The sequence below is a fragment of the Balaenoptera borealis genome (genome assembly GCF_965194805.1).
Source record: "Balaenoptera borealis genome assembly, chromosome: 4".
NCBI classification, from domain to species: domain Eukaryota; kingdom Metazoa; phylum Chordata; class Mammalia; order Artiodactyla; family Balaenopteridae; genus Balaenoptera; species Balaenoptera borealis.
The window spans coordinates 79,633,015-79,657,467 of NC_138861.1; the positions used below are offsets into that span (position 1 = coordinate 79,633,015).

The window sequence follows — 24,453 nt, forward strand, 5'->3', positions numbered from 1 at the left end:
CCTGACTTCCATCTAAATTAGGTATCGTTTGGTTAGTTTAAAATATCAGCAGCAGTTGAGTTATATACATTTTTATATTAATCTGCAACAAAACTATTCAGTCCAACAGAGAGTTATTAAACACTGTTGAGCTTCCCATTTTTGCAAACCTAATATGGGAATGCCATGGCTTTGTCTTTGCCCCAAATTCCTAGGCTAAACCAGCATCAAGTTATGTTCTATCTTAACTTAAATCTAGACAGACTTAAATCTAGACAGAGCCTTTTCTGAAACGTCTCCATTCAATTGCTAACCATTCCTTACCTGTTGAAATTAGTGGTTTAAAGTTTGAAACTTTTAAGAAATGAGAATGTATTTAAAGGGAAATAAAAAATTTGCCTAGGAACTTACTTTCATTATGTTTACTTAAAAAAAAAAATCGTAACTAATTTCTTGGTAATATATTGAGGCAAACTGTTTTTTTCTTTCCCCATAGGAAGTAAAGCCATCTTCTTTGCAACATGCTGATACCTCAATTTTAAAATATTCTGATACAAATGAGATAATAACACATAAAAGCACTTAGTACAATGCTTAGTATGTCTTTTCTTTAACAAAGACCAACAAACTTCATTTGTACCAACTTGAGCTCGACACAGATGGGTTTGGTGTAAGCTGAAGTACTAATGCCTTAGGCAAGCCAGGCTGGCACAGGAAATGGCTCACATCACAGGACACCACAGGGGGCTGAGGCCCAGGGTGTTGTACAGATTCCATGACCTTTGGTGGCGGACTGTCCAAGTGATTTGGGGGGCTTCCCTGCTTAAAACAAAAAGCACTGGAGTGTGTCTGCCTGAAAGACAGAAGAGAAAATGAGAAAGGCAAACTGGAGGAGGGAATCCGTGTTCTGGGAACATCTCTATTTCCATTTCTGCGATGGAGTTTCTTTTGGTGAAAGTATGTTTCTGGAATGTATCCCCCTTGTAGCGATATTACTCAATTTGGTTTCCCAAATATCTATTATGTATATGTACATTCATATATATGCATTGGTACGCACACACACTGCTTACACACACCACGTGTACACGCCAGCCCATAGCCATACAGAATTAAAACCCTACACAGAGGCGTAACATCAGGTGTAGCTGTTTTTGCTTGTAATATTTTGTCTTTCTCACTCTTTTAGAGCTCTGTGTGAGCATTCCAAAGAACGCTGTGAGTCTGTTCTTGGGATTGTGGGCCTACAGTGGCCAGAAGACACAGACTGCAATCAATTTCCGGAGGAAAATTCAGACAGTCAAACCTGTCTAATGCCTGATGACGATGTGGAAGGTTAATTTTTAAATTAATTACAATGGGGTGTCTAACATGGATGAATATATCAGCTACTTTTAGAAGTTACTCTGTTGTTATTGTTTGTATTTAGTTACCAGTAGAAAGGCTGCATAGGTGGTGAATCTATAAACTTGATTACATTGAAGAATTTGATACCCATCTGTTAGACATTGTCTTCATTTAAAAAATAAATTGCAGAGATGACTTTAATATTCTAGGTATTTATTTTAAACACACTTAACTCACAGAGTCCATTGTATATGGATGCTGCTTTTATACTAGGGGCCCTGTAGGTAATGGTGAAGATCAAGCCTTGGTTCCTTCAAGTGCAAAGCATTCAGAGACCTTGGCAATGTAGGATAATCAAGTAGAGAAATGGAATCAAGGACCTGCCCACTAGGTGGAAAGATTAGGATGGGAAACAATATGATACATTGAAGGAAAGCCAGCTGGGTAGTTCGAAGCATTGACTTCATAGGACATTGCAGGCTCCAGCAATTGTTAGGTTGTCCATTCGGAAAGAGAGTTAATTGCTGGAAAGCATAAAGACACAAAACAGCTGATCTGAAGAGGTGATGCCGAGGATGAAGGAAAAAGATGCTGGTAGGCAGACAGAAGAAAGCCAAGTAAACTTCGGCTGTTTCAGCTTTGTGAAGGACCATCCTTATGTTCAGTGATAACTTCCCCACAACATCCCACATGTAAATGGATAAATTAGCTGATGGTTCTGGGTTTTCTGTCTGTTGACAGTAATGTGGCCCACTGCTTTTAACAGAATGCTCACCTAGTCACTTCAAGTGCAGCTCAGGACGGTGTGTTCTGGCTTCCAGAAGATGTGATGGCCAGGCTGACTGTGATGATGATAGTGATGAAGAAAACTGTGGTATGTATGTGAGATGGCACTTTTCTTGAATGTACACTGATAACCGGTTAGGATAAGGGATTGTGTTAAAACATGTCAATTGTTTACTGATAGTTGTAAGTAGTGACTAGGATTGAACGCTAAGGCATTTACTTCTTAAATTATCAAATGGCAAAACATGAATTATAAGTGTTTTTCCTGTTAATTCCATTGATTTTCCCTAAATTACACTTCTGTTTATAACCTTGATGACATATGTGCAAACTCTTAGTAAAAGAAGAAGCTCTTCACAAATGAAAGAGATTATTTTTATTGAGAGATTCTAAAGCAGTTGTCATCTGTTTTAAGGTCAGAATAATAGTGTCCTTGCCTATAATTCCCATATTCTTAAATAGGCATCTAGATACACAAAGACAGAGTGCAGGCTCTAACATTCAAATTTAATTGGGATTTATCTTCATGCCCTCTCTGATTTTTGTCTCTGTCAGCAAAGGATAAAACTCTTCCTGACATTTCTGCCTTTGAACTCCAAAATCACCAATGGAAAGGCCAGAAATGCCAATGGCAATTTAAGTGGAGCTAATTCCCATTTTATTTCCCTGCAAACCTTTGTACTTGTAACCTCAAAATGTGTCAGGGAATAGAAAACAGACAGTGCTCTTTACTAAGCAATATTTTAGAGTAAAGCAGAATGATTGAAGGGCTACCCAAAGAATAGTTTGGTTATGATTATTTAGCTTGTTCTGCTTAAAAAACCTGAACTTTTTGCCATTGAAAGCACATGAGGCAATGCATCTTTTGAAATCATTTTATTCTTTTGGCCTTTGAGGGATGAAGTATTGCCTTGCTTCCCAAAATGAGTTTTCCATAGTAGACATTGCCCTTTTGGTCCAGACAAAATGTCACAAGCAATCAACTGAAATCCTATCAGCTACTATATAAATAAGGATAAGTGCATCTTCTAGAAAATTAGAACTGTCAGAATGATGGTAATTTTGTTAGGGAGGAACATACAGTGTTTTGAGAAGCTGCTGTTGTTTGCTTTGTTTGTGGTCTGTATGTAAAGAAATAAATCAAAACTCATTGAATATCCCTTATATAAATGATTTATTAAGAATCTATTGGATTTTTTCACTACACTATGGCTTTGATGGGTTTTGGTATTCTGAGATGCAAATTAAAATAGATTATCTTAGATTGTCCAAAGAGGTTACATGATACTTCCTTGGGTGGCTAGACCGAAATTTGCAGTAGGGGAATAAATATTTGAGAAATGTAAAAGCTTAGTCTCAAAAAGAGTCTTATGAAGATTAAATGGTCTGAGTTCTAGAGTATATTCTGCAAAAAAGAAATTTAAAGCACTATAGGGTACAAATGATCCTAAAATGTCAGGTTTCTAGTTAAGTAATGAGTTTTTGTCAGTACTTTAATCTCACAATTAAAGGCTCAGGAGAACTATCGAATAAATTGTCTAATCTCTATAAAACACTCAAAAGACTGACGATGTTATTGAGAGTTCTGGTTAAGGAAAGTTAAAAGTCAGTAATAAATTAATGCATTTGGAACATTAACTGCCCCAACAGTATTAATCTATGAGAGAACTCTCATTAAGTTTTCCAAAGCAACTGGGCCGCATGCACGCGTTTGAATGGGCACGTCCCATGCTCTGGGAGAACACAGCAGTTAAAATCAAATGAAGAAGTCTCGCAGTAGAGGAAGGCCCAGTGGAGGACTACTGGGAAATCCTCGGATTCCCATTTTGCCTACTTGCTCAGTTTGTGCCTCTGTTTCCATGGGCGTGGATAGGCATACCATCTGGTAATGCAAACACCAGCTCCAGCAAAGCTGGGTTTCACTCCAAGCTTCCTGTCTTTCTGATTTATTCCGTCCATTGTGGAGTGGAATGCACTTAAATGCTTGGGCTTTACTGAATAATGTGACTATTAACTATTCACTTTCACACATCTGCAGCTCCTCCAGAATTTTAACATTATTGGGTTTTCCCCTCAAAACAGTACTTATTTAATTTAATTATAAAATAATTGATGTGTTGGAAATTTACGCTGTTTCTCTGACACTTCTGCAGCAGGAAAACATGGAGGTCAAAGCACACCATTTGTAAATACACTTTTAAAATACATGTGTTAAACATTTAGCAGTAAGTAGTGTTTGTTTGTTTGTTTGTTTGTTTTGGCGGTTCTGTAACCTTATTGGACAATCAGCAGTTGGTTCTCATCCACATTAACTGTCTGCAGATTTTTGAAAGTGGCGAGAGGTAGATAGGTAACCAACGTATAGAGCTTGTTTGGTGAATCTTCATCTTCATTATGTTTTCTGGGCAACCACACGTGGATATGGTATGGGACATTCCTTATTCCGTTGGCCCAGACAGATTTGTTGAGCCTGGTGCCAATGCATACATCTGGAATTCTCATCTCCTTCGTGGCAAATATCCGGATTTCTTTGAGTGCCCTAGGGGTGCGCTTCTTGAAACCCACTGCATGGATGCACTTGTGAATGTTGACAGTGTTTTCTCTGGTCACCACCTCATTGATGGCAGACCAGCCCTTCTTCTTCTCGCTTCCCTTCTTTGCGAGAGCCATCCTGCTGGGCTGGGAGTAATGTTGTTCTGAAGTGTCTCCTGCTCTTGTGGTAAATTTTTGTTGTTGAAGTTGTACTGATGGTATAATTGTTAATGTAAACAACAGTCGGAAGTATTGTCATTATTAGAAATGCTTTCAGCAAGTGTTTGGAAGAATTATGTAAATATGAACATATCATTCCAGAATTGCTTCATGGGAGAGAAGTCTAAAAGATAGGAGTGATTTACAGAGTCAGTACTGCGTCGGTACAGAAGCACTTCCTTGTCTTAAACTGATAGTTTGTCATTAATTGAACATCTACTATGTAGATGAAGCTGGCTGTAGATCTAGCAACTGGATGAAAGAAGCTTATTTTCAATCTAACATTTACCAAGCATTGATATCTAAGCAATGGAGAAAAAGGTGCAGATCTGGGCAGAGAAATGAACAAGAAGGGCATAAAGGAAAGGCGAGCTAAAGAAAATAACAATGAGATTATATTTCTGAGCTTTGCCTTCATGCTATAGATCTGAGTTTGTGAGACTGAAGTTAGCTTTTGCTAGGCCTCTGTCCACAATTGGGTGAGCTATACCAGCAGGAACAAGGTGGTACCTGGGCTGTGATGGGAGCAGCGAGTCTTCTCAATGGGTCAGTTAAGTGAGAATATAGCTCAAACAGTTTTTTAATATCTACTGGAGAAATAAAACCCTTCATTACATGAATATAACATCACAATTACTAATTGATCACTCTTCTACGTAAAAGGGTATACAACATACAGAGAAAGATAGACAACAATACGAATGCGAGTGTCGTTAAAGACCTTTCTGTTTATCTTCAAATAATTAAAAACCATTTCACCATCTATCTTCGATCTCCTCTTGGGTGATAGATAAAATGCAATAAAATCTTTCTTTATAACCTGAACCTCTTCTTGGAGTCAAAACCCCTTTAGGCTGTGTTTAAAGCCTCTGGCTCTGATATTTATAGGTTTTACAGCTTGATTTAAAAAGTTTTCCAAAAGACTTTTTTCCCTAACTGTGTGGACTCCTTAATAGTATTTGTGTATTTCTCACAGAGAAGGACTTTACTGTGTGTTTTTTTTTTAAATACTCCAGAGAGCCAATCTCCATGCCTTCATGTCTCTTTGTCCCTTTGCTTGTGGAAGAGACTGATTTCCTGCTCTGTGACTAGAAGACAGAGTGAGGGTCATTGTGTTCATCTCATGTCGCATACCCACAAATGTACTTTCAGAAGGAGTCTTAGGATTGATCTCTGATCACATTTAATTCTTCATGCTAAGGAAGAGACATTCTCCTTCCCTTTAGATATTTTGCTACTTGGTTAACTCTTCGCTATTTCATTTGGTGTCTTGGGCAGGCAGCCTGGGATGGTAGAGTGCTGTCTGTAGACCTAGACTTGGATTTAAATCCAGTCTCAGCACTTAGAGGCTGTGTGACTTTTGGCCAGTCACTTAACTTCTCTGGGCCTCAATTTTCTCACCTGTAACATTTAGAGAAGCGCACTTTATCCCGCACAGCTTGGAATGCTTGTAACATACCTTACTCAGTCCTCAGAGGGCAATAACCAAGAGCCCACATGCCACAGTGCTAGGAAATCCAGGAGGCAAGTCCCCTCACAGGTCACCTCAGGGATCTCCCTTGAGGGAAGGAGTCCTGTCTAGCTTGGTATTATCTCTGACAGACCAAGGTCTTCTTTGTGGCAGAGGAGGGCAGGCTGGCATGTCACGTCCAAAGCACAGGCTGGGCAGAGTCCCTGATTTACATAGTGAACATGGGCATCCGGGTGGAGCCTCGTCCTTGAGACACTGCTTGTTTTGGTGGTGGATGTCCCCATCTCCAGGATTACGGTCACTGAGGGTGGCTCCCACCCCGCAATTTAAAGCCCTTTCAAAGTCTTCATCCTGCCTCTTCACAGGGTACTGAGACAGCACGTCTTGAAGAGGATGACATGAAGATGGCACCCGGAAAAGGGGTGTGACTAAGGAATTGGGAGGTCCACTGGGGCTTTCTGGTCAAAGATGGGAGCTCTGTGACTTGTGCTGGTGTTGCTGCCCTTGCCGGTTAGGCCCGGGGTTCGGGGAGGGAGGCAGCTCCTTTGTTCCGGCTGCTACCACAGGTGCTGCGGCTGTTCTTTGAGATCTGGGCTCCACGGCCCAGGGTCACAGGCTCTGGAGGGGCCGTCACACCTGCCGGACCTGAAGTCACTGCTCAGCTCCCTTGATTTGCTCTGAGGTCACATCCACAGCCACTGGGGCAGCTGCTGGCCGAAGACGAGCATCCCTACCCTGACAGCACTTCATTCGATGTAGCTCAGGTTAGCAGCCCTGATGAGTGGACCCACTTACTCTGTACTGGCATCACTGAAAGCTTCTCAGAGTTCAAGAAGCATCTGCTTTAAGGTGCTTTGCCTTCTTCACCTATAATGACAACTGTTTTGATAGAGAAAAAAGGTGCCCCAGTTCAGGTGGGATCTGCCTCTGGCAGGGAAGCCTGCTTCGCAGAGATTTTGTGAAACTGAGAGAGAAAGTAAAGAACCCCTCAGAATGCTTAGCGCACTTAGGGTTGACGAACCATTCCGCTTTGCCCAGTACTGAGGGGGGTTTCTTGGAAGCAGGGGCGTTTAGTGCTCAAACCTGCGAAGTCCCAGGCAAACTGGGATGAGTTGGTCACTTTAGCAATACGCTGTGGCCTCTGTGAGTGGGCGTAGCCATTATGTCTGTACGGGGGGAGGTGGCAGTTATTCTGACATCAACAATTATTTGGTTTCATAACCTACAGCTGCATTAAATATCCCATCCTCTCCATACCTAGTTTTAATTTTTAATGGAGTCATACCCTTTTCCTTTTAAAGCATACATTTAAAGCATAATTACACCAAAAATGTCACCTTAAAGAGAGAATGATTTTTTTCACAAAATCATAATGGTATCTTCCATGTGACTCATGTCTTGACCTTTTCATCCTACTTCATTTATGTTCATCATAACTCCACAAAGAAGGCATTAGGCCGCGCAAACTTTTATTAGAAAAGAAAAGATACAGAAGGGAAATTACTGCCTATAGAGTACTCATTTTGTCTTTATAGCAACCCTTTGTAGCAGGTGTTATTATTACTATTTTAGAGATATGGAAACTGAGGTTCAGAGAAATTAAGTAACTTATCCAAGGTCATACAGCTAATGAGATTGGAGCTAAGGTTCAAATCCAGATGTCTGACTCTAAGCTTTGTTTCCCTCGCTCTTACCCCTAATGCATACTGAGGACAGCAACTAAAGGCTTGCACCTGCTTCCCTACTGGATCTTTCTCTATAAGGCTGGATTTGGAGCAATCTATTTATTTTCTCTAAATCTCAGTTTCTTCACTTAGAAAATGGTGATTGTAATTCTGACATTGTGGTATTATTGTAAGAATTAAAACTAATATCTAGAAGGTGGATTTATAGTGGATAATAAATGTTATCTCTTATTATTACCGTCTGTGAGCATACAGGTCTTATGTCCCAGTAGATCGACTTTTGTGATCTTTTATCATTTCATTCCAAGTGTCCACGTTCTTCTCTGTACTCTTAGGAATGGTACCTTGTGAACAGTCAGAAAGACTCATGCTGTTTTCTCTCATCATCTACTAGCAAATGATGTGGTTTGTGATGAGTGTCCTTGCCAGAACATTCCAGATGATGTCTGTATCCTTGGTTAGCTGAAAACTCCAGATTATATTCCCATGAGTTCCTAGAATGGATGTCCCTGGGCCTAAAACCATTCTAGATGGTCAGCTAGTGAAGGACTCTCGCTATTTATTTCCTACAGTTTTGCAGTCACATACTCTACTGCTGTCCTATATTTTTGAATGGTGAAACACTTTAAATCTAATTTTATCCCATAGTAAAAATTTCTCTTCTGGGGACTTACTTTGATAAACTTTTCAATGAGAATTTTTTGTAATGCAGATTATTTTCTCATAAGGGACTCCAAGAAACCTGACTCAATCATCTATGACATTTCTCTGAATGATTTGTACCAGATCAGATGAGAAATAGCATCTCTAAAGAAACCCCTTATTTCATCACTGCTTGGCATTTCATTCACCTTTAAATCACCTTTTCCTGGGAATGAGAGACTTTTCGTTCCTTACATGAAATGAAGTTCCATTTAAAATTCACGTGTATCGAGGTCCTGCTGAGGGCTAGCTGGGTTTGCAGGCAGGGGAATTCAGGATGCTCAAAGATGAATACATGTGGTCTCTTCCTTCTCCCCCCTCACAGCCTGGTGAGGGTCATGGATCCAACTGGAGTGACAAGAACACATCAGACCCTTGGCATGTTTTAGCGGATGTATAAATGCGCTGCCTGTGAATCAAATGACATTTATTAAGTTCATTGTAAGAGCTTGTTATTTTATAGGCAAATTACAGTTCAAGCTTATAGCCTGGCCTTAGGCAAATTATGTTCTTTTCTCATGTTAACTGATAAAGTTTCTAACCTGAGATTTCTGGCTACGTTACTGAAGTAATGGCTCTTGAGCTAGTTTTGCAGATATTTGGCATATAGGAGGAGCCTCTTTTGCTAAACACACAGATGGCCTCGCCATTTGTTGATTGAAATTACATTTTAAGATAATATGCATTTAGATCACTAGGTTTTGGCATATTTGCTTAAAAGCGTTAACTCATCATTTTATAGATGAGTCTTATGTGTTGCAAATTGGCTTAGAAAGCAAAAGGAACAGCTAAAGATGAACGTTAAAGTACAGTTGCTTTTTCTTTTTTTTTTTTTCCGATTTCCCATATGTCACTTTTGATCTTCTCCTGGGAGAGCTGTACTATTTATAATGCAGTTTGAAGATTACCAAGCATTTCTGCTTTCAAAATTACATTTTCCACGGTATACAGGAGTCAAAACTCGTTAAGAAAAAAGAAATCATACCTTTATATTGTAATTTTTTTACATTGCTTGATCAAAGCCATTGTTATTTTCACCTTCACATCTATTGCAAATAACCTTTCCTTCTGTCTCCAGGATGTAAAGAGAGAGATCTTTGGGAATGTCCATCTAACAAACAATGTTTGAAGCACACAGTCATCTGTGATGGGTTCCCAGACTGTCCTGATAACATGGATGAAAAAAATTGCTGTAAGTGCTTGTTGTGAATTTGTGAGTGTGACGTTTTATTTTAAACACTAATTACCTCTCATTTTGAATGTAAGTGAGAAATTTGGAAATATGTATCAAAAGCTTTTTGTATTTTCAGACCTTTTGATTAAAACTCCACTTGTAAAAATATATGCCAAGAATACAATCAAACGTGTAAAATATATGCATAAGGATATTAGTCTAGCATGATTTATAACATGGAAAAAATTAAACCACCCCAAATATCCAAAAATAGGGGGAACATAAAATACAACCATAAAATGAAATAAAATGCAAACATTAAAAATCAAATTAGAAGGATAATTTCTCGTGGGTCCATTACATATCATTAGATGAATAAAACAAAGCATAAAGAATTATGTGTACTATTGTGCTGAGTTTTGAAAGTACATATAACCACATATAGAAAAAGATCAGAAGGGCATAATAAAAAGTTTACGATTGTAATCCCTGAATGGTGGAATTATTAAGTTTTTGTGCTTTTCTATCTTTTCTACATATTCTGAATGAATGGTAGTTTTAGAATCAGAAAAAAAATCTCCTAAGATGCATTACCTACTAGTAACAGAAAGCCCAACTCAAACAGACTTAAACAATGAAGACATTTTATTCTTTTTTTATGCTATGTATTGCATATGCCTTATATTATCATATTAAAAAATCAAGTGTAGGGCCAGATGCAGGAGTTTAGCACCTCTTCTGGGATTCTTTGCGTTTGCTTGACCTCTGGCTGGCTCCTACCAGGGTCCAAAGATGGCTGCCAAGAGCACCTGGGGTGCCGTGCTTCCCAGGTCATAGCCACTAGGAAGGAGAGAGAACCTCACCCTCATCTCTGGAACATCACTTAGGGCTTCACTCAGATTGGCCAACTTTGAGCTGGGTCCCAGCTAGCAGTCAGCTATCTTTGTGTGGATTCCAAAAAAACACCACCTAAACAGCTGAATTGCAAAAAGAATCATCTTTAGGGAGAACCAATTAGAAAAAGATGCTGTTTCCTTCAGGCTAGGACACGTGGCCTGGACAGCAGGGTTTGGGCAGGAGCTACCTTGGAAAGCACAACCTCCAAAACCATAGGCCAAGACCCTGATCTCAGATCCCATCTTTACTCCTGGACTAATAACTGTACTCAGAGAAAAAAAATTGTAGTCAGAAAGATGCCATGTCTTGCTTAAACGAATCAGGATCCTGCCATGGAGCAGGGACTAGTGTGCGGGCCTGAATAAATTCATGTTGCCATAAAAAAGGAGGACGCGGGGGGTGGGGAAGGGGGGTGGGATGACTTGGGAGGTTGGGATTGACATAGATACACTACCATGTGTAAAATAGATAGCTAGCGGGAACCCGCTGTAGAGCACAGGGTGATCAGCTTGGTGCTCTGTGGTGACCTGGATAGGGGTGGGCGTGGGAGGGAGGTCCGAGAGGAAGGGGATATATGTGTACATATAGCTGATTCACTCCGTTGTACAGCAGAGACTAACACAATATTGTAAAGCAACTATACCCCAATAAAAATTAAATACATTTTTAAAAAGGGAGGAAGAAAAGTAATAGATGCTAGGTAGGCAATCAAGGAGTTTTGCCATAGTTTTTAAAAACCCAAGAGAGAATTAGTGTGTGACTCTGAGAGTCAGTTAATACTAGAGATTAAAAAAAATAAAATTACCCATAAATGTGGACAGAGCTGGTTTTCATCCTAGGGTGACTTCAGTCGCTCATGGCCAGTGCTCTGCTCCCGCCACTTCAGCTTTTAGCCCTATGTTCTAATCTTTGGTATTTCTGCTGCTCTGGGTACCACTTCTTCAGTCCTGTAGTTAGAACTAGAGAATCTCGTCACTTGGAGACAGTAGTTCTGTTTAAATGCTTGCTGTTTGTATGGATGGACCTCTCAGAACTGAGGTTTTACCAGTTCTGCTCTTCGGTCTTGACACCTGTTTGGAGCCCTTGGTGTGACCACCTCTTGTCTTCCTTAGATGCTCCTGCTGGCACACCATGATGTACCCGTTAGCGATAATCCCATTCATTCCTAAAATGTTTGTCTCCTCCCTTCTTGTTCCCTTGCCAGCGTTTTGCCAAGATGATGAGCTAGAATGTGCAAACCACGAGTGTGTGTCACGTGACCGGTGGTGTGACGGCGAAGCTGACTGCGTAGACAGTTCCGACGAATGGGACTGTGGTGAGCCACTTGTTTCTGCCATCTGCTCTGTGCTCTGATGCCTGGCAGCCCTTTAAGCTAAACGAATCCTAACTGGCTTCACAGATCTTACTAACTAAGCTCATCTATTCTGCTTTACTATTATAAAAGCTGCCAGTGGTGATTTGTACGTGATATTTCCAACTCACAGAACACTTCCCCACAAGTTACTTCTTTATTTGAAATGTCTATCTTATATGTGAAAATATTGGGGTTCAAATTGTTTTGACGATATAACTTTTCATTTGAATATAATTTTTAAAAAACTCTTTATTATCACCCATAATAAATGATCAATAGTCAGTCATTTTGTATCATTGACACCTCCTGGAAAAGGATACTGAGGTGGCTCTTCCATCTTGCCTGCACTCTCGCGCCAGATCCAGATGAGACTTCTGTCTACTCTCTTACATGGACAGGACTTAAAGGCATCTCTCACCAGTATCCCAGTGTTGCAGTTTATAATCTTGAGTTTGATTCATTCTATCGTCCCACGCTCATCCCTCTTTCCATTCCCTTGGCTCTTATTTCAGTCCTTTGCATCATCTGGCCAAATCACGGTTATGATGTATATTGTCATTAATTGTGCAGTGTTTCCACAAACAATCTATGGTGTATGAAGTACAGAGGATGCTCTTTGATAAAAGAGGAATTAGTGCATATGCCAAATTAATCCAAAATTAACATCCTTCTCACACACTTGCATTCTCACAGGCTTTCTTGAAAGGAAACGATTTGAATGAAGTTACAACTAGCTCCTTCTAATTATGCAAGTCCTTGGGTAAACTCATGGGAATGAGATCTGCCTGTGGCCGTCTTGTAACTCATAATGAAAAGTTAAGAACTGCCTGTCTCTTTCACCAGAGCCTCTAGTTCTTGGAGGGCAGAGAACACATCTAATTCATTTTTCCATCCCCCCCCCCCCACGGCAATCAGTGATTGGCACAGGGTAAGAACTCACCAAATGGTTCTTAGCTAAAAGAAATAAAAATGAATGTCTGCAAGTAAAGCAAAAGCATGTTATCATTTGGTGTCATGAGAAGAAATGTTTTAAATTAGGGTTCCCCCCCCCCTTTTTTTCCCCTCAGTGACCCTCTCTGCAAATGTGAACTCCTCGTCATTCCTGACCGCTCACAGATCTGCCGTGGAACACCACGTGTGTGCGGATGGCTGGCAGGAGACGTTGAGTCAGCTGGCCTGCAAGCAGATGGGTTTAGGGTAAGGTCAGTAGTTTGTAGCCCTGATGAATTTCTCAGAGGGCTTCACGGAACTTGGCAATAATATCTTCCTTATGAATGCAGAGTGAGTTCGTGCTCTCAAACCTAGCCCTCCGAAGCACGGGAAATGGATCAGGTGAGAGGACTGTTTTTGATTACAGGCACCTGCTCTCAAGAGTGCGGGTTTCTGAAAACCTACTTTGATAAAGCCTCTAAAAGTAAATGAAGTCATTGTATTTTAAGGACTTCTGAAATGAAATGCTTTTATTACTTATAAAAGCATTAAGATGGTTTCCTCTGAGGAAACTGGATGGGAAAATCTTGCGATTCCCGCCCCCCCCCCAAGAGGTTATTGAAAATTCCTTTTTAAGCAACACAAATCTTTTTAATAAGTTGAGAAATAGAACTCGAAGTTGCTGGTATTTCAATTTACCCTGTGTAATGTAGGAAATGTAAATTAGGAAAGAGTTCACCATTTTTGCTTCTTAGAATGAAAAGCCACTCACTCTGGCTTTGATACAAACACACTGAAATCAGTACTTTTAAAGTTGGATCGTTGGTGCAGGGTTTTCTTTTCTAGTTCTATCGGGGTTGGAAAACAATAATTGAAAGGTCTTAGAAATATATGTGAGTGTGTGTGTGTGTGTTTATACATATAAACACACACATATTTTTTTTTTCTTTTACCAATGATGGATGTGAGATTTGGGGGAAATATAGAAATGATGGAAATAAAAGATAAAGGATTTATAAAATTCTAGAATAAAAAGTTGAGTAAATGTCACTTCCCAGGATTCCACTGAGCAAACCTGAAATAATTTTACAATAATGAGCCATCCAATTATGGGAAAGCAACTGGCAGCACATTTTTGTTATCCCAGTTCGAAGAATTACGTAAATACCAGCCTCTTCAGTCCATTTTTCCCATGTAAAGTCCCACATCTTTGGAAAATTGAGTAACTAATGATATAATAAGAGAGTTTTAAACTTTGCCACAGTGGAAAAATTATATTTGCCAAGATCGATTAAATTGTACTTTATTTTCGCCACTTCCTTATTGTGTTTAAATGAAAGGGGATATGACTGTGATCAGAGATAGAGTAAAAGCTTTTTGAAGGAGCTTTGCTTTCCTCTCACCAGATACAAGGTTCTTTCTTTCTTTTTTTTTTTTTTTGCATCTCACTCTTTTTTTATTTATTATATATTTTTTAACATCTTTATTGGACTATAATTGCTTTACAATGGTGTGTTAGTTTCTGCTGTATAACGAAGTGAATCAGCTATATGTGTACTATATCCCCATATCTCCTCCCTCTTGCGTCTCCCTCCCACCCTCCCTATCCCACCCCTCTAGGTGGTCACAAAGCACCAAGCTGATCTCCCTGTGCTATGCGGCTGCTTCCCACTAGCTATCTATTTTACATTTGGTAGTGTATATGTGTCCATGCAACTCTCTCACTTTGTCCTAGCTTACCCTTCCCCCTCCCCATGTCCCCCTCCTCAAGTCCATTCTCTATGTCTGTGTCTTTATTCCTGTCCTGCCCCTAGGTTCATCAGAACCACTTTTTTTTTTTTTAAGATTCCATATATGTATGTTAGTATATGGTATTTGTTTTTCTCTTTCTGACTTACTTCACTCTGTATGACAGTCTCTAGGTCCATCCACCTCACTACAAATAACTCAATTTCGTTTCTTTTTATGGCTGAGTAATATTCCATTGTATATATGTGCCACATCTTCTTTATCCATTCATCTGTCGATGGACACTTAGGTTGCTTCCATGTCCTGGCTATTGTAAATAGAGCTGCAATGAACATTGTGGTACATGACTCTTTTTGAATTATTGTTTTCTCAGGGTATATGCCCAGTAGTGGGATTGCTGGGTCATATGGTAGTTCTATTTTTAGTTTTTTAAGGAACCTCCATACTGTTCTCCATAGTGGCTGTATCAATTTACATTCCCAACAAGGTTATTTCTTAATAAGAAAACTTGATTATGTAATGACAGATAACTCCACTGAGAGTTCTGAGGGAGCGTCGGAACTACAAAGGTTTTATAACCAGAAAATTCTTTTGACAAGCCACCTTGTTCTGTTGCAAATGGAATGAATCATGTTTAAAATATTCTACTTTATATTTCTTCTAATTTTTTAAATTTTGGACTTAAATTTTTTATTGTGGTAAAATGCATGACATAAAACTCACCATTTTAACCATTTTAAAGTGTACAATTCAGTGGCATTTAGTATATTCATAATGTTGTGCAACCATCACCATTATCTGACTTAGTTCACTAAGCATAATGTTTTCATGCATCCATGTATCAGTACTTTATTTCTGCTTATGGCTGAATAATATTCTATTGTGTGGATACACCATATTTTTAAATCTATTCATCCATTGATGAATTCCTCCATTTCAGTGGTCTCTGCCTTTGGCTACTGTGTGCATATTGGATTTTTTTAAAAAATCTCTTTGCTCCATTTCCTTAACATAGTGGGAAAATGTCATTGCAATATCTTAGATATTTAAAATCTAGAATAGATGTTTAGATTTTTTAAAGATAACTTTATTTCATAGGAGGGCTAGGAAAATTTGAGAGAGCAGTATGGTTGGAAAACCATAACTGTTATTTGACTAAGTTAATGGGTAAGAAGTGATTCACCTTCGAAGTAAATGAGTACAAAAGGTAACCTTAGTGTTTTTGTAGTTTTGGATTGCCTGCAAGTTTACTCTTCTGTTTATGTGGGTGGCTCATGAATTGACAGAAATCTGGAGAACCAGGCTGGGGCAGGAACACAGAAAATGGGCAAGACGAGGCCAAATTCCTGCTGTGGCAATGGGATGCTTAGGAAGCTGCTGTCACCACTGTCCCTGGAGACCAGTTGCTGTGCTGCCGACTCACAGTTCTGCCGCTGGTGCTTCAAATTAACTCTAAGTAACCCTGCACCTTTGAGTCATTTCTTCCACATTCAAAGTCCCTAATAGGAGGGTCTCTTTGGCCATGACTAGACATTGACCTACCCTCCAGCTGCCAGAGGGAGGGGAGAGGGATGAGTTGTCCTCTTTTAGCTTCTGGGGTGGAGTGTCCACTCCATGGGCCTGCCTTGATACTGTCAAACATACTCTGCATCCAAAACTTGAAGTTGAAAAAACAACCCCAACTAGTTCTATTCAGTATCTTCCTCCTTGTTTTTTGAGCATCAGCTTGTGGGGCTTGTACGGGAGTAGGCGCCGTGTGGAGGATGCACAGGTGAATAACATCATCAAAGAGCTTCCCCACGTGGCGGGGAAGACATATTATCTTGATACTCTAATATAAATTCTTTAAATCATTCATTCATTCGTTCATTCAGTAAACATTTAAGAGAAAAGCACTGTAGTATTGTATCCAAAACGAACATACCTTAACTCCAGATAGATCACTCAGCTACTTCAGGGGGTATATTTTGGAGCTAGTTTGTTTAAAATGCAGATCTACACCAAATTACGTGTTTTGCAGGGATTCTACGGAGATGCTTTCATGATAGAAGCAGTTGATTAAAAACACCTGCACTTAGAGTTTTTCAGACCTAAATCATGCTTTCCATGTCTAACAGCAGAAATGCTAGGCTCTCAACTAAGTGCTTGTCCAAATGAGAGGATTCAGAGTTCTCTTCTGAATCTGAAAACATTTTACCCCCATCTGCAGGTATCTCTAGAGTTCACCCCAGCTGGAAGTATGATGACTATTTGATTAGACAAGGGTATAAATCAAGCCCCTAAATTCTCATGACAGTATATTGACTTTGCTACCTGCGTGTCCAGTATCAGAAACATATGGACATTTATTTAATCAACAGTACAAATCAGAATTTAGACTGCCCTCTAATACTTGCCAAATGCTCAGTTGAGACATCTGGTATTTGAGGAAGTTGGTCTAAGGGAATGTGATTCTCTGCGTCTCTTGGCCTCTTAAGCTTATCTCTATAAAAGTTAGATCATCTGGAAATAGGCTGTACTATTTTGGCAAAAATTCCTTTGTAGAGTTAGTTCCAATTTTATTTTGTGCCCTAATCTTTTAGAGTTTGTCAACAGAAGAAACATCCTTCCAAAGAATGTTTCTGTGTCTTGGGCAAAACCACAAAGACAGTATCTATTATATTACGTAATAGTCCCTGATATAAGGATTTACATTGTAATTTTTCCAAACATGTACTCCCAGGACAAATTTTCTAACTTCACATTTCATTTGTCATGTAAGAACTATTTAATCCAGGATGGTTTCCTTATTGATTGACTTCCATGATGCTCAGAGACAGATTCAGTCCTCTGTAGTAGTCAGTCTAGCCCAGGTTGCTGGTCCTGTATATGTAAACCATGGAAAGGAAGTTCAAAACCTTGTAGTTGTTTTTTTAAAAATTAAGATATAATTCAGATACCATAAAATTCACTGTTTAAAAGTGTACAATTCAGTTGTTTTTAGTATCGTCACAAAATAGTTGTAATCATCATCACTGTCTAATTCCAGAACATTTTCATCACTCATAAAAGAAACCCCATGCTCATTAGCAGTCACTCTCCATTTCTCCTTCCCTTCAGCCCCTAAAAAATACTAATTTACTTTCTGTATCTATAGATTTGCCTACTGTGCACGTTTCACGTATAGAATCATGCAAAATATTTTTTGTCTGACTTCTTTCCCTTAGTAAAATGCTTTTAAGGTTCATCCATGTTGTACTATGTATCAGTACGCCATTCCTGTTTATGGCTGAATAATATTCTATTGTGTAGATAGAGCCATATTTTGATTATCCATTCATCATTTGATGGCCATTTTGGTTGTTTCCACTTTTTAGCTCTTATGAATAATGCTGCTATGAATATTCATGTACAAGTTTTTGTGTGAACATATGTTTTCATTTCTCTTGGGTGTATACTTAAGATTAGAATGACTGGGTCAAGTCGTAACTCTATGTTTAACTTTTTGAATGACTACCAAACTGTTTTCCAAAGAGGCCACACCACTTTATACACTACCAGCAATGCATGAGAGTTCCAGTTTCTCCATCTCCTCACCAACACTTGTTCTTGTTCATATTTTTGATGGTCTGCATTCAGTGTATTCAAAAATGATATTGTTCATTTTTTGATCTGGGTGACCAAGAGAGGGAATATAGAGAGAGAAGATAAGAAGATCAAGGACTGAGCCCTAACATTAAGGGGATCAGAGAAGAGAAGCAGCAAGCCAAAGGAGATGAAAAAGAACAACTAGTGCAGTAGGAGTATGTGGTATCCTGAAAGACAATTGAAGAAAGCATATAAAGGAAGAAGTGAGGGTCAATTCTATCAAATGCTGCTGAGAAGTAAAATGAGGACTGAAAATGACTGTTGGTTTCAGCAACATGCATGTCATTGACGTGAGCAGTTTCAATAGAGTGAGGGGGCAAACGCCTAAGTGATAGTAGGAAGAGAGAAAAGACAGTAAGTGTAGAACTATTTGGGGAAATTTTGACAAAAAGAGAAGCAAAGAAGGATGAGCAGTGACTGGTGAAGGAAATAGGGTTAGGAGATCTTTGGTCCCTCCATTTCCCTAAAAGCTCTCACTATCCCATGACTGAATTTCTAATAGAGCCCTACCTGCTGTAATACAAACATCATGTTTGATTGCTGTAGACTGAGTGTTCATGTCCCCCCCCAAATTCACATGTGAAATCCTAACCCCCAGTGTGAAGGCATTAAGCAGCGGGGACTTTAAGAGGTGATTGGGACATGAGAATGGAGCCCTCAAGAATGGGATTAGTAACTTATACAAGAGACCGCACAGAGTTTCCTCTCCCCTTTCATCATGTGATGACATAGCAAGAAGATGGCTGTCTGTGACTGAGGAAATGGGCCTTCACCAGACACCAAATCTGCTATTACCTTGACCTTGGACTTCCAGCCTCTGGAACTATGGGAAATAAATCCCTGTTGTTAATAAGCCACCCAGTCTATGGTAATTTGTTATAGAGGCCTGAATGGACTAAGGCAGAAATAAATCATTTTCTGTCAAAGGTCTTTTTTCATTTGACATTTTTTTTTTTAACCAAATAAGTTTCCCAACTGGCAGGCCCACCGTAAACTAGCTCGTCTTTCTTCAACTTCATATCCTTGTACATGCTCCGCCTCTCTTTCTGTACTGTCTGGTCTTTTATCTGTGCTCTGTAGACACATTCCTTCCTGCGTCTGCCTCTCTGTCCATAGATGCATTGTTTTTACATTCCCTATCCAGATTCTTCAGCGCCTCACTCAAGCCTCATGACTTCTGTGAAGACTTTCTCATCTCCTTGACCTCTTTTGCCCCTGAATTTCCTGTGGTACTTAAAAAATCAGTACTACACGATATCCCTCTTAATTCTACAATGCTGTATATCATTTGTATATATATATATATAGATTTTTTTTTTATTAATTTATTTATGGCTGTGTTGGGTCTTCATTTCTGTGTGAGGGCTTTCTCTAATTGTGGCAAGCGGGGGCCACTCTTCATCGCGGTGCGCGGGCCTCTCACCATCGCGGCCTCTCTTGTTGCGGAGCACAGGCTCCAGACGCGCAGGCTCAGTAATTGTGGCTCATGGGCCCAGTTGCTCCGCGGCATGTGGGATCCTCCCAGACCAGGGCTCGAGCCCGTGTCCTCTGAATTGGCAGGCAGATTCTCAACTACTGCGCCACCAGGGAAGCCCCGTATATATTTTTTGATTCTTCATTTATTTCCCAGAATAGGTTACACAGAATAATAATGGCCAACCTTAATTATGTGCCAGGCTGTTCTGAGTACTTGATAAGTATTATCTCAGTTTATCCACATTGTAATCCTATAAGACAAGTAGTATTGTTATTTCTACTTTATGTACGAGGAAACTGAGGATTAGAGAGGCCAAGGAACTTTGCTAAGTCGCAGAAAAATACAGAGCTAGGATGTAAGTCCAAGCAAGTGCAAGAGATCTCTTGGGTACTAGGAGTAGATCCCCTCTGGCACCCAGTTCTTCAGTAAAAATGCCATGACTGATGTGGCCAACCAGCTTCTTAAATGTAAACCCCATTTAGTATTGCTTTATATAGGTGTTTTTTGGCAGATCTTAGTATCACCTTGTGATCTTATTGTTGTAGGATTTTTAAGTGGATAGCAGTGAGGAGGTGGTGGTGGTGGAAATTCATCATGCAGGACCATGATCTAAGTGTTTTTCACTTTTTGAAAAGTCATATAGTAATAAGTACATGCTTGTCGTATTCTAAGTAGATGTCAGCTGAAGCAAATCCACGAAGTGTTATTTTCTTTCACATGCAGCTTCGTAGCTTCTCTGGCAGACATGTGGTTTTGGGCATGGGAAATTAACTTCTTAACACATTCCCAAGAAGCTGCTAGTTAAATGAGTGCCTGGATGAGAAGAAAATCATAAAGTCCAATGTGTGAGTGTAGAATTCTCTGGAACATGCTGTTCTGAGGTAAGGAAGAAGAATAATTTTCCTGAAAAAGTGCTACATCCTAAACGAAGAGGAAATATTTTTTAAGGTCTTTCATGAGACCACTAGGTATGAGGCTTTTCATAAGCAAGAGCAAGGTGAGTCTACCAGTTGTCCTAAGAGCATTTCCACATGATCACCACCAGCAAGCTCTGCCAAGAATTCGGATCATTTGTTAGCAAACTGAATCTCAAACTGTGTCAGTTGGGTTAATGAATAATTTATGAAAGTAAATGGAAACTTCTCAGTGGTGTAGGGAAATTCACCGTTATTAACTGGAATAAAACTATGCTAGATCCTGGATTAAGCACATTTTTTTTACTCTCTTACATTCCATTTTGTGATAAAAATGTTCACAATTAAAAAATAGATTCAAATCAGGATTTATAAAATCAAAGATGGTTTCCATGAGTTCTCCAGAATTGTCAAAACACACCTTTCCACCAAAAATATCAGGACTAATTGTGAGCAAGATGGTCCTGGAATGAGGAAGAATCAATCTCTGTAAAGTCTTTGGGGGCATCAGATTCTCTAGTCATCATAGTGCATTGCCATTGGCAGGAATATGAATGGGTCCTAGGTAAGTAAGAACATGATTTACAACTTGAGAATCCATCAGAAATTAACCAGAAAGACCTGTGTTATTTCTGTTAGAAGTCCTTATATGGCAGCATCCCCCGTTTGGAACTACACCAGAGACTCCTGGTGATGACTTAACTTCTTCATGTTTTCTTTGAAACCTACTGCAATTTGGCTTGCTTTTTACCCCCAAGACAGGACTGATAGTAATGATATCATCTAAATGCCAACTCCACTGGTCTTTTCATTTTATTTTTACAGTTTGGAATCAAAGTCCAATTTCTTACTCTGGTCTATAAAGCATAATCTGGCCCCTGCCTCACTCTCTGACACCATCTCCTAGCACTCTCCACTTGTCCGCTAAATGTTAGACACATTGACCTTATTACTGATATTCCAGTGCTGTAAACTCATTCCCATCTCGGGAGCTTTGGCTTCACAGTTCCTTTTGTTTGGAAGGCTGATCTCTAGACCTTAACAGGATCACTTCCATCTCATCATTCATGTCTCTAAGCTTGTATATCAACTATTACAAAGGTCTTCCTTGACAACCCTAGTTAGAGCAGCTTTCACACTCACCAGGGTACTCTCTATTTGCTTACTCTGCCTCCTCCAAGCACTTATTGGTAGCAGAAATTATTTTTTCACATGTTTGTAATTTGTTCCTCTCACTAAAACTTCTTTAGGGAGGGACTCCATCTGATATAACACCAGTGTGTTGTCTCCATTTCCATTCCAGCTTATTAACCTTATTAATCATCAGTTTTAACCCTTGTCCATCTGACTGTGTCATTTGTTTAAATTCTGCCAGGGTGATATTCCTTTGGCAATGAGTAAACTGAGTTCACTGAACACTCACTGATTAACCCATTGTGTCATTCATGAACATAAGTCTAATATCTACCCAATCTTGTACTCTTCCTACATCTTCCAAAAGCTAACAAAAGAACATGTAGATCTTGACTCTGAGGCATAATAATCTTTTGAACTAAAAAATTTCAAGTAAAGTCACTTGTAGCAGACATTTATTGTGTTGCTTCTCTGCCTCCCTCCTTTTTTTTTTTTTAAATGTTGTTTTAGATTTATTTATTGATTGATTGCTATGTTGGGTCTTCGTTTCTGTGCTAGGGCTTTCTCTAGTTGCGGCAAGCAGGGGCACTCTTCATTGCGGTGCGCGGGCCTCTCACTGTCGTGGCCTCTCTTATTGCGGAGCACAGGCCCCAGACGCGCAGGCTCAGTAGTTGTGGCTCACAGGCCTAGTTGCTCCGCAGCATGTGGGATCTTCCCAGACCAGGGCTCGAACCCGTGTCCCCTGCATTGGCAGGCAGATTCTCAACCACTGCGCCACCAGGGAAGCCCCAGCCTCCCTCCTTTTCCTTTGGGACCTACATCCCTTCATTTTGGGGACTTGCTTCACTTCCCATTCTATCCTTGGGATCCAAAAGGGGGCTGCCATCTTTGTACATGACCCACTTTTCTTGGCCTCAGTGATTGGTAGAGGGGTACGTAATACCTCACCCAAGCTGGACTAATCAAAGGACCTCACTCCTGGGCTACAGTGACTGGTTTTGTGATGCTTAAAGTTTTTCAATAAGATTTGTTTTAAGTGTACTGGGGAGAGAAGACGTCTTTCCTTTTTGGTCACAAAGATGAAGGATTTGAGTTTAGAGCTGCAGGCAGCCTGTCCCCTGGCTTTGTGGAAAAGTCACTTGGAGGTCACTAAAACCACCCTCCCACCTCGTCCTCCTCCCTCCGACTGAAGGAAGTGGAGATGAGAGATGGAGAGTCGTGAAGGTGCTTGGTCCCTAGGCACCAGCCATCCTGAAGACCATCCACATCCCTTTAGTGATTGATTACATTTCTACTTTTTGATAGTCAGATATTCGGGCACTATTTTAGGTACTAAAATGCTGATTTTTGTTGTTGATGGTGGTGTAATACTATTAACTGAATATTTTTTAAAGCCCTGAAGTTTGAATTATTTTATTTCGTAATGTACCCAGAGAGTCATATTCTGCCTTAAAAGTTTGAATTGAATAAAGGTGCACTTTCTCTATGCCTATAATATCAAGATGAGGAAGAAAAGAGCAATTGATGAAGCAAAGCTTCTGTTAGAAAAATAAATTCTACTTTGGTTCCAAGACTTTCTGAACTAGTGGAATAAAAAATGGCATATTGTAATTGAAACTGGTAATCTTTAGTTTTACACTGATGAACTAAAAGAAGGTAAAGACAAGCAGGAAACATTTTCTAAACAACTAAATAAGTTTCTTTCAAGACAATGTTGTCTCTGTCTCTTAAAAATTAAAAAAAAAATGTCCCCAAAGTTTTCCTCCAAGTTATCAAAAAAGAAATGGGATATTTTTTTGAATATAAAATAGCCAGAAGGAAATACTTGGACTACTGTAGATTCTGAAAGAGGTATATACTTATTGCTCAAAAATATACTTACAACCTAACACCATTTATTGAGTTTGTTTTACAGTATAAGATTGAAATCTTGTAAATGATCAAATGACATTTTAACTTTATGATTGATTAATTTTTTTATATCTTTAATGAAATGTTTATTTTAAATAGTGCTTTATTAGTTTTATTTTCTAATTTATATGAGAATGAGAATATATATTTAATAGCTACAGTTTTCAATTTATTGTATGTTAGAAATGGATTATGTCATTGATTTTTTTATGAAATATGAATAGTCTATAATTTAATTTTATAATCTATAACTTCTCTTTTCTTTGAGATAGTTTTTGTCACTTGTACCTGTAAATCATGGCCTAATACAGTTATTATACTCTACCTTTGAGGTAGATAAATGAATAAGATTATATATTTTCAGTTAAGATTACAATAAAAAATATTTTTAAATACTTATTTTACTGGAAAAATAAACTCAGACTTTATGCTCTTCTTTGAAACATTTCTATTGATGGGAGTTTTGCTGTATAAAGTGTAAGCTGAGCTATCTAACCAGACAAACGATTCTATGGTCATGTTAACTTGTGTTTATTTGCAACCTATGATGCCTTTCTGTTAATAT

The 24,453-nt window shown here is 39.2% G+C and overlaps 1 protein-coding gene and 1 pseudogene across 2 annotated transcripts in view; one reads left to right on the forward strand and one right to left on the reverse strand.

The window, feature by feature from the left end:
- The window catches only part of CORIN (corin, serine peptidase), a 270,732-nt gene that overhangs the window by 194,896 nt on the left and 51,383 nt on the right, over positions 1–24,453 (forward strand). The window contains 5 exon segments of the mRNA XM_082390479.1: positions 1,169–1,314; positions 2,093–2,200; positions 9,800–9,913; positions 11,997–12,107; positions 13,214–13,343. Of these exon segments, the coding sequence (XP_082246605.1) occupies positions 1,169–1,314; positions 2,093–2,200; positions 9,800–9,913; positions 11,997–12,107; positions 13,214–13,343 (609 nt within the window).
- LOC309628080 (large ribosomal subunit protein eL31 pseudogene) lies at positions 2,244–11,926 on the reverse strand (annotated as a pseudogene). The gene is made up of 2 exons (XR_014249465.1): positions 11,598–11,926; positions 2,244–9,886 (listed from the first exon to the last, which is right to left on the reverse strand). The product of XR_014249465.1 is annotated as a large ribosomal subunit protein eL31 pseudogene (transcript).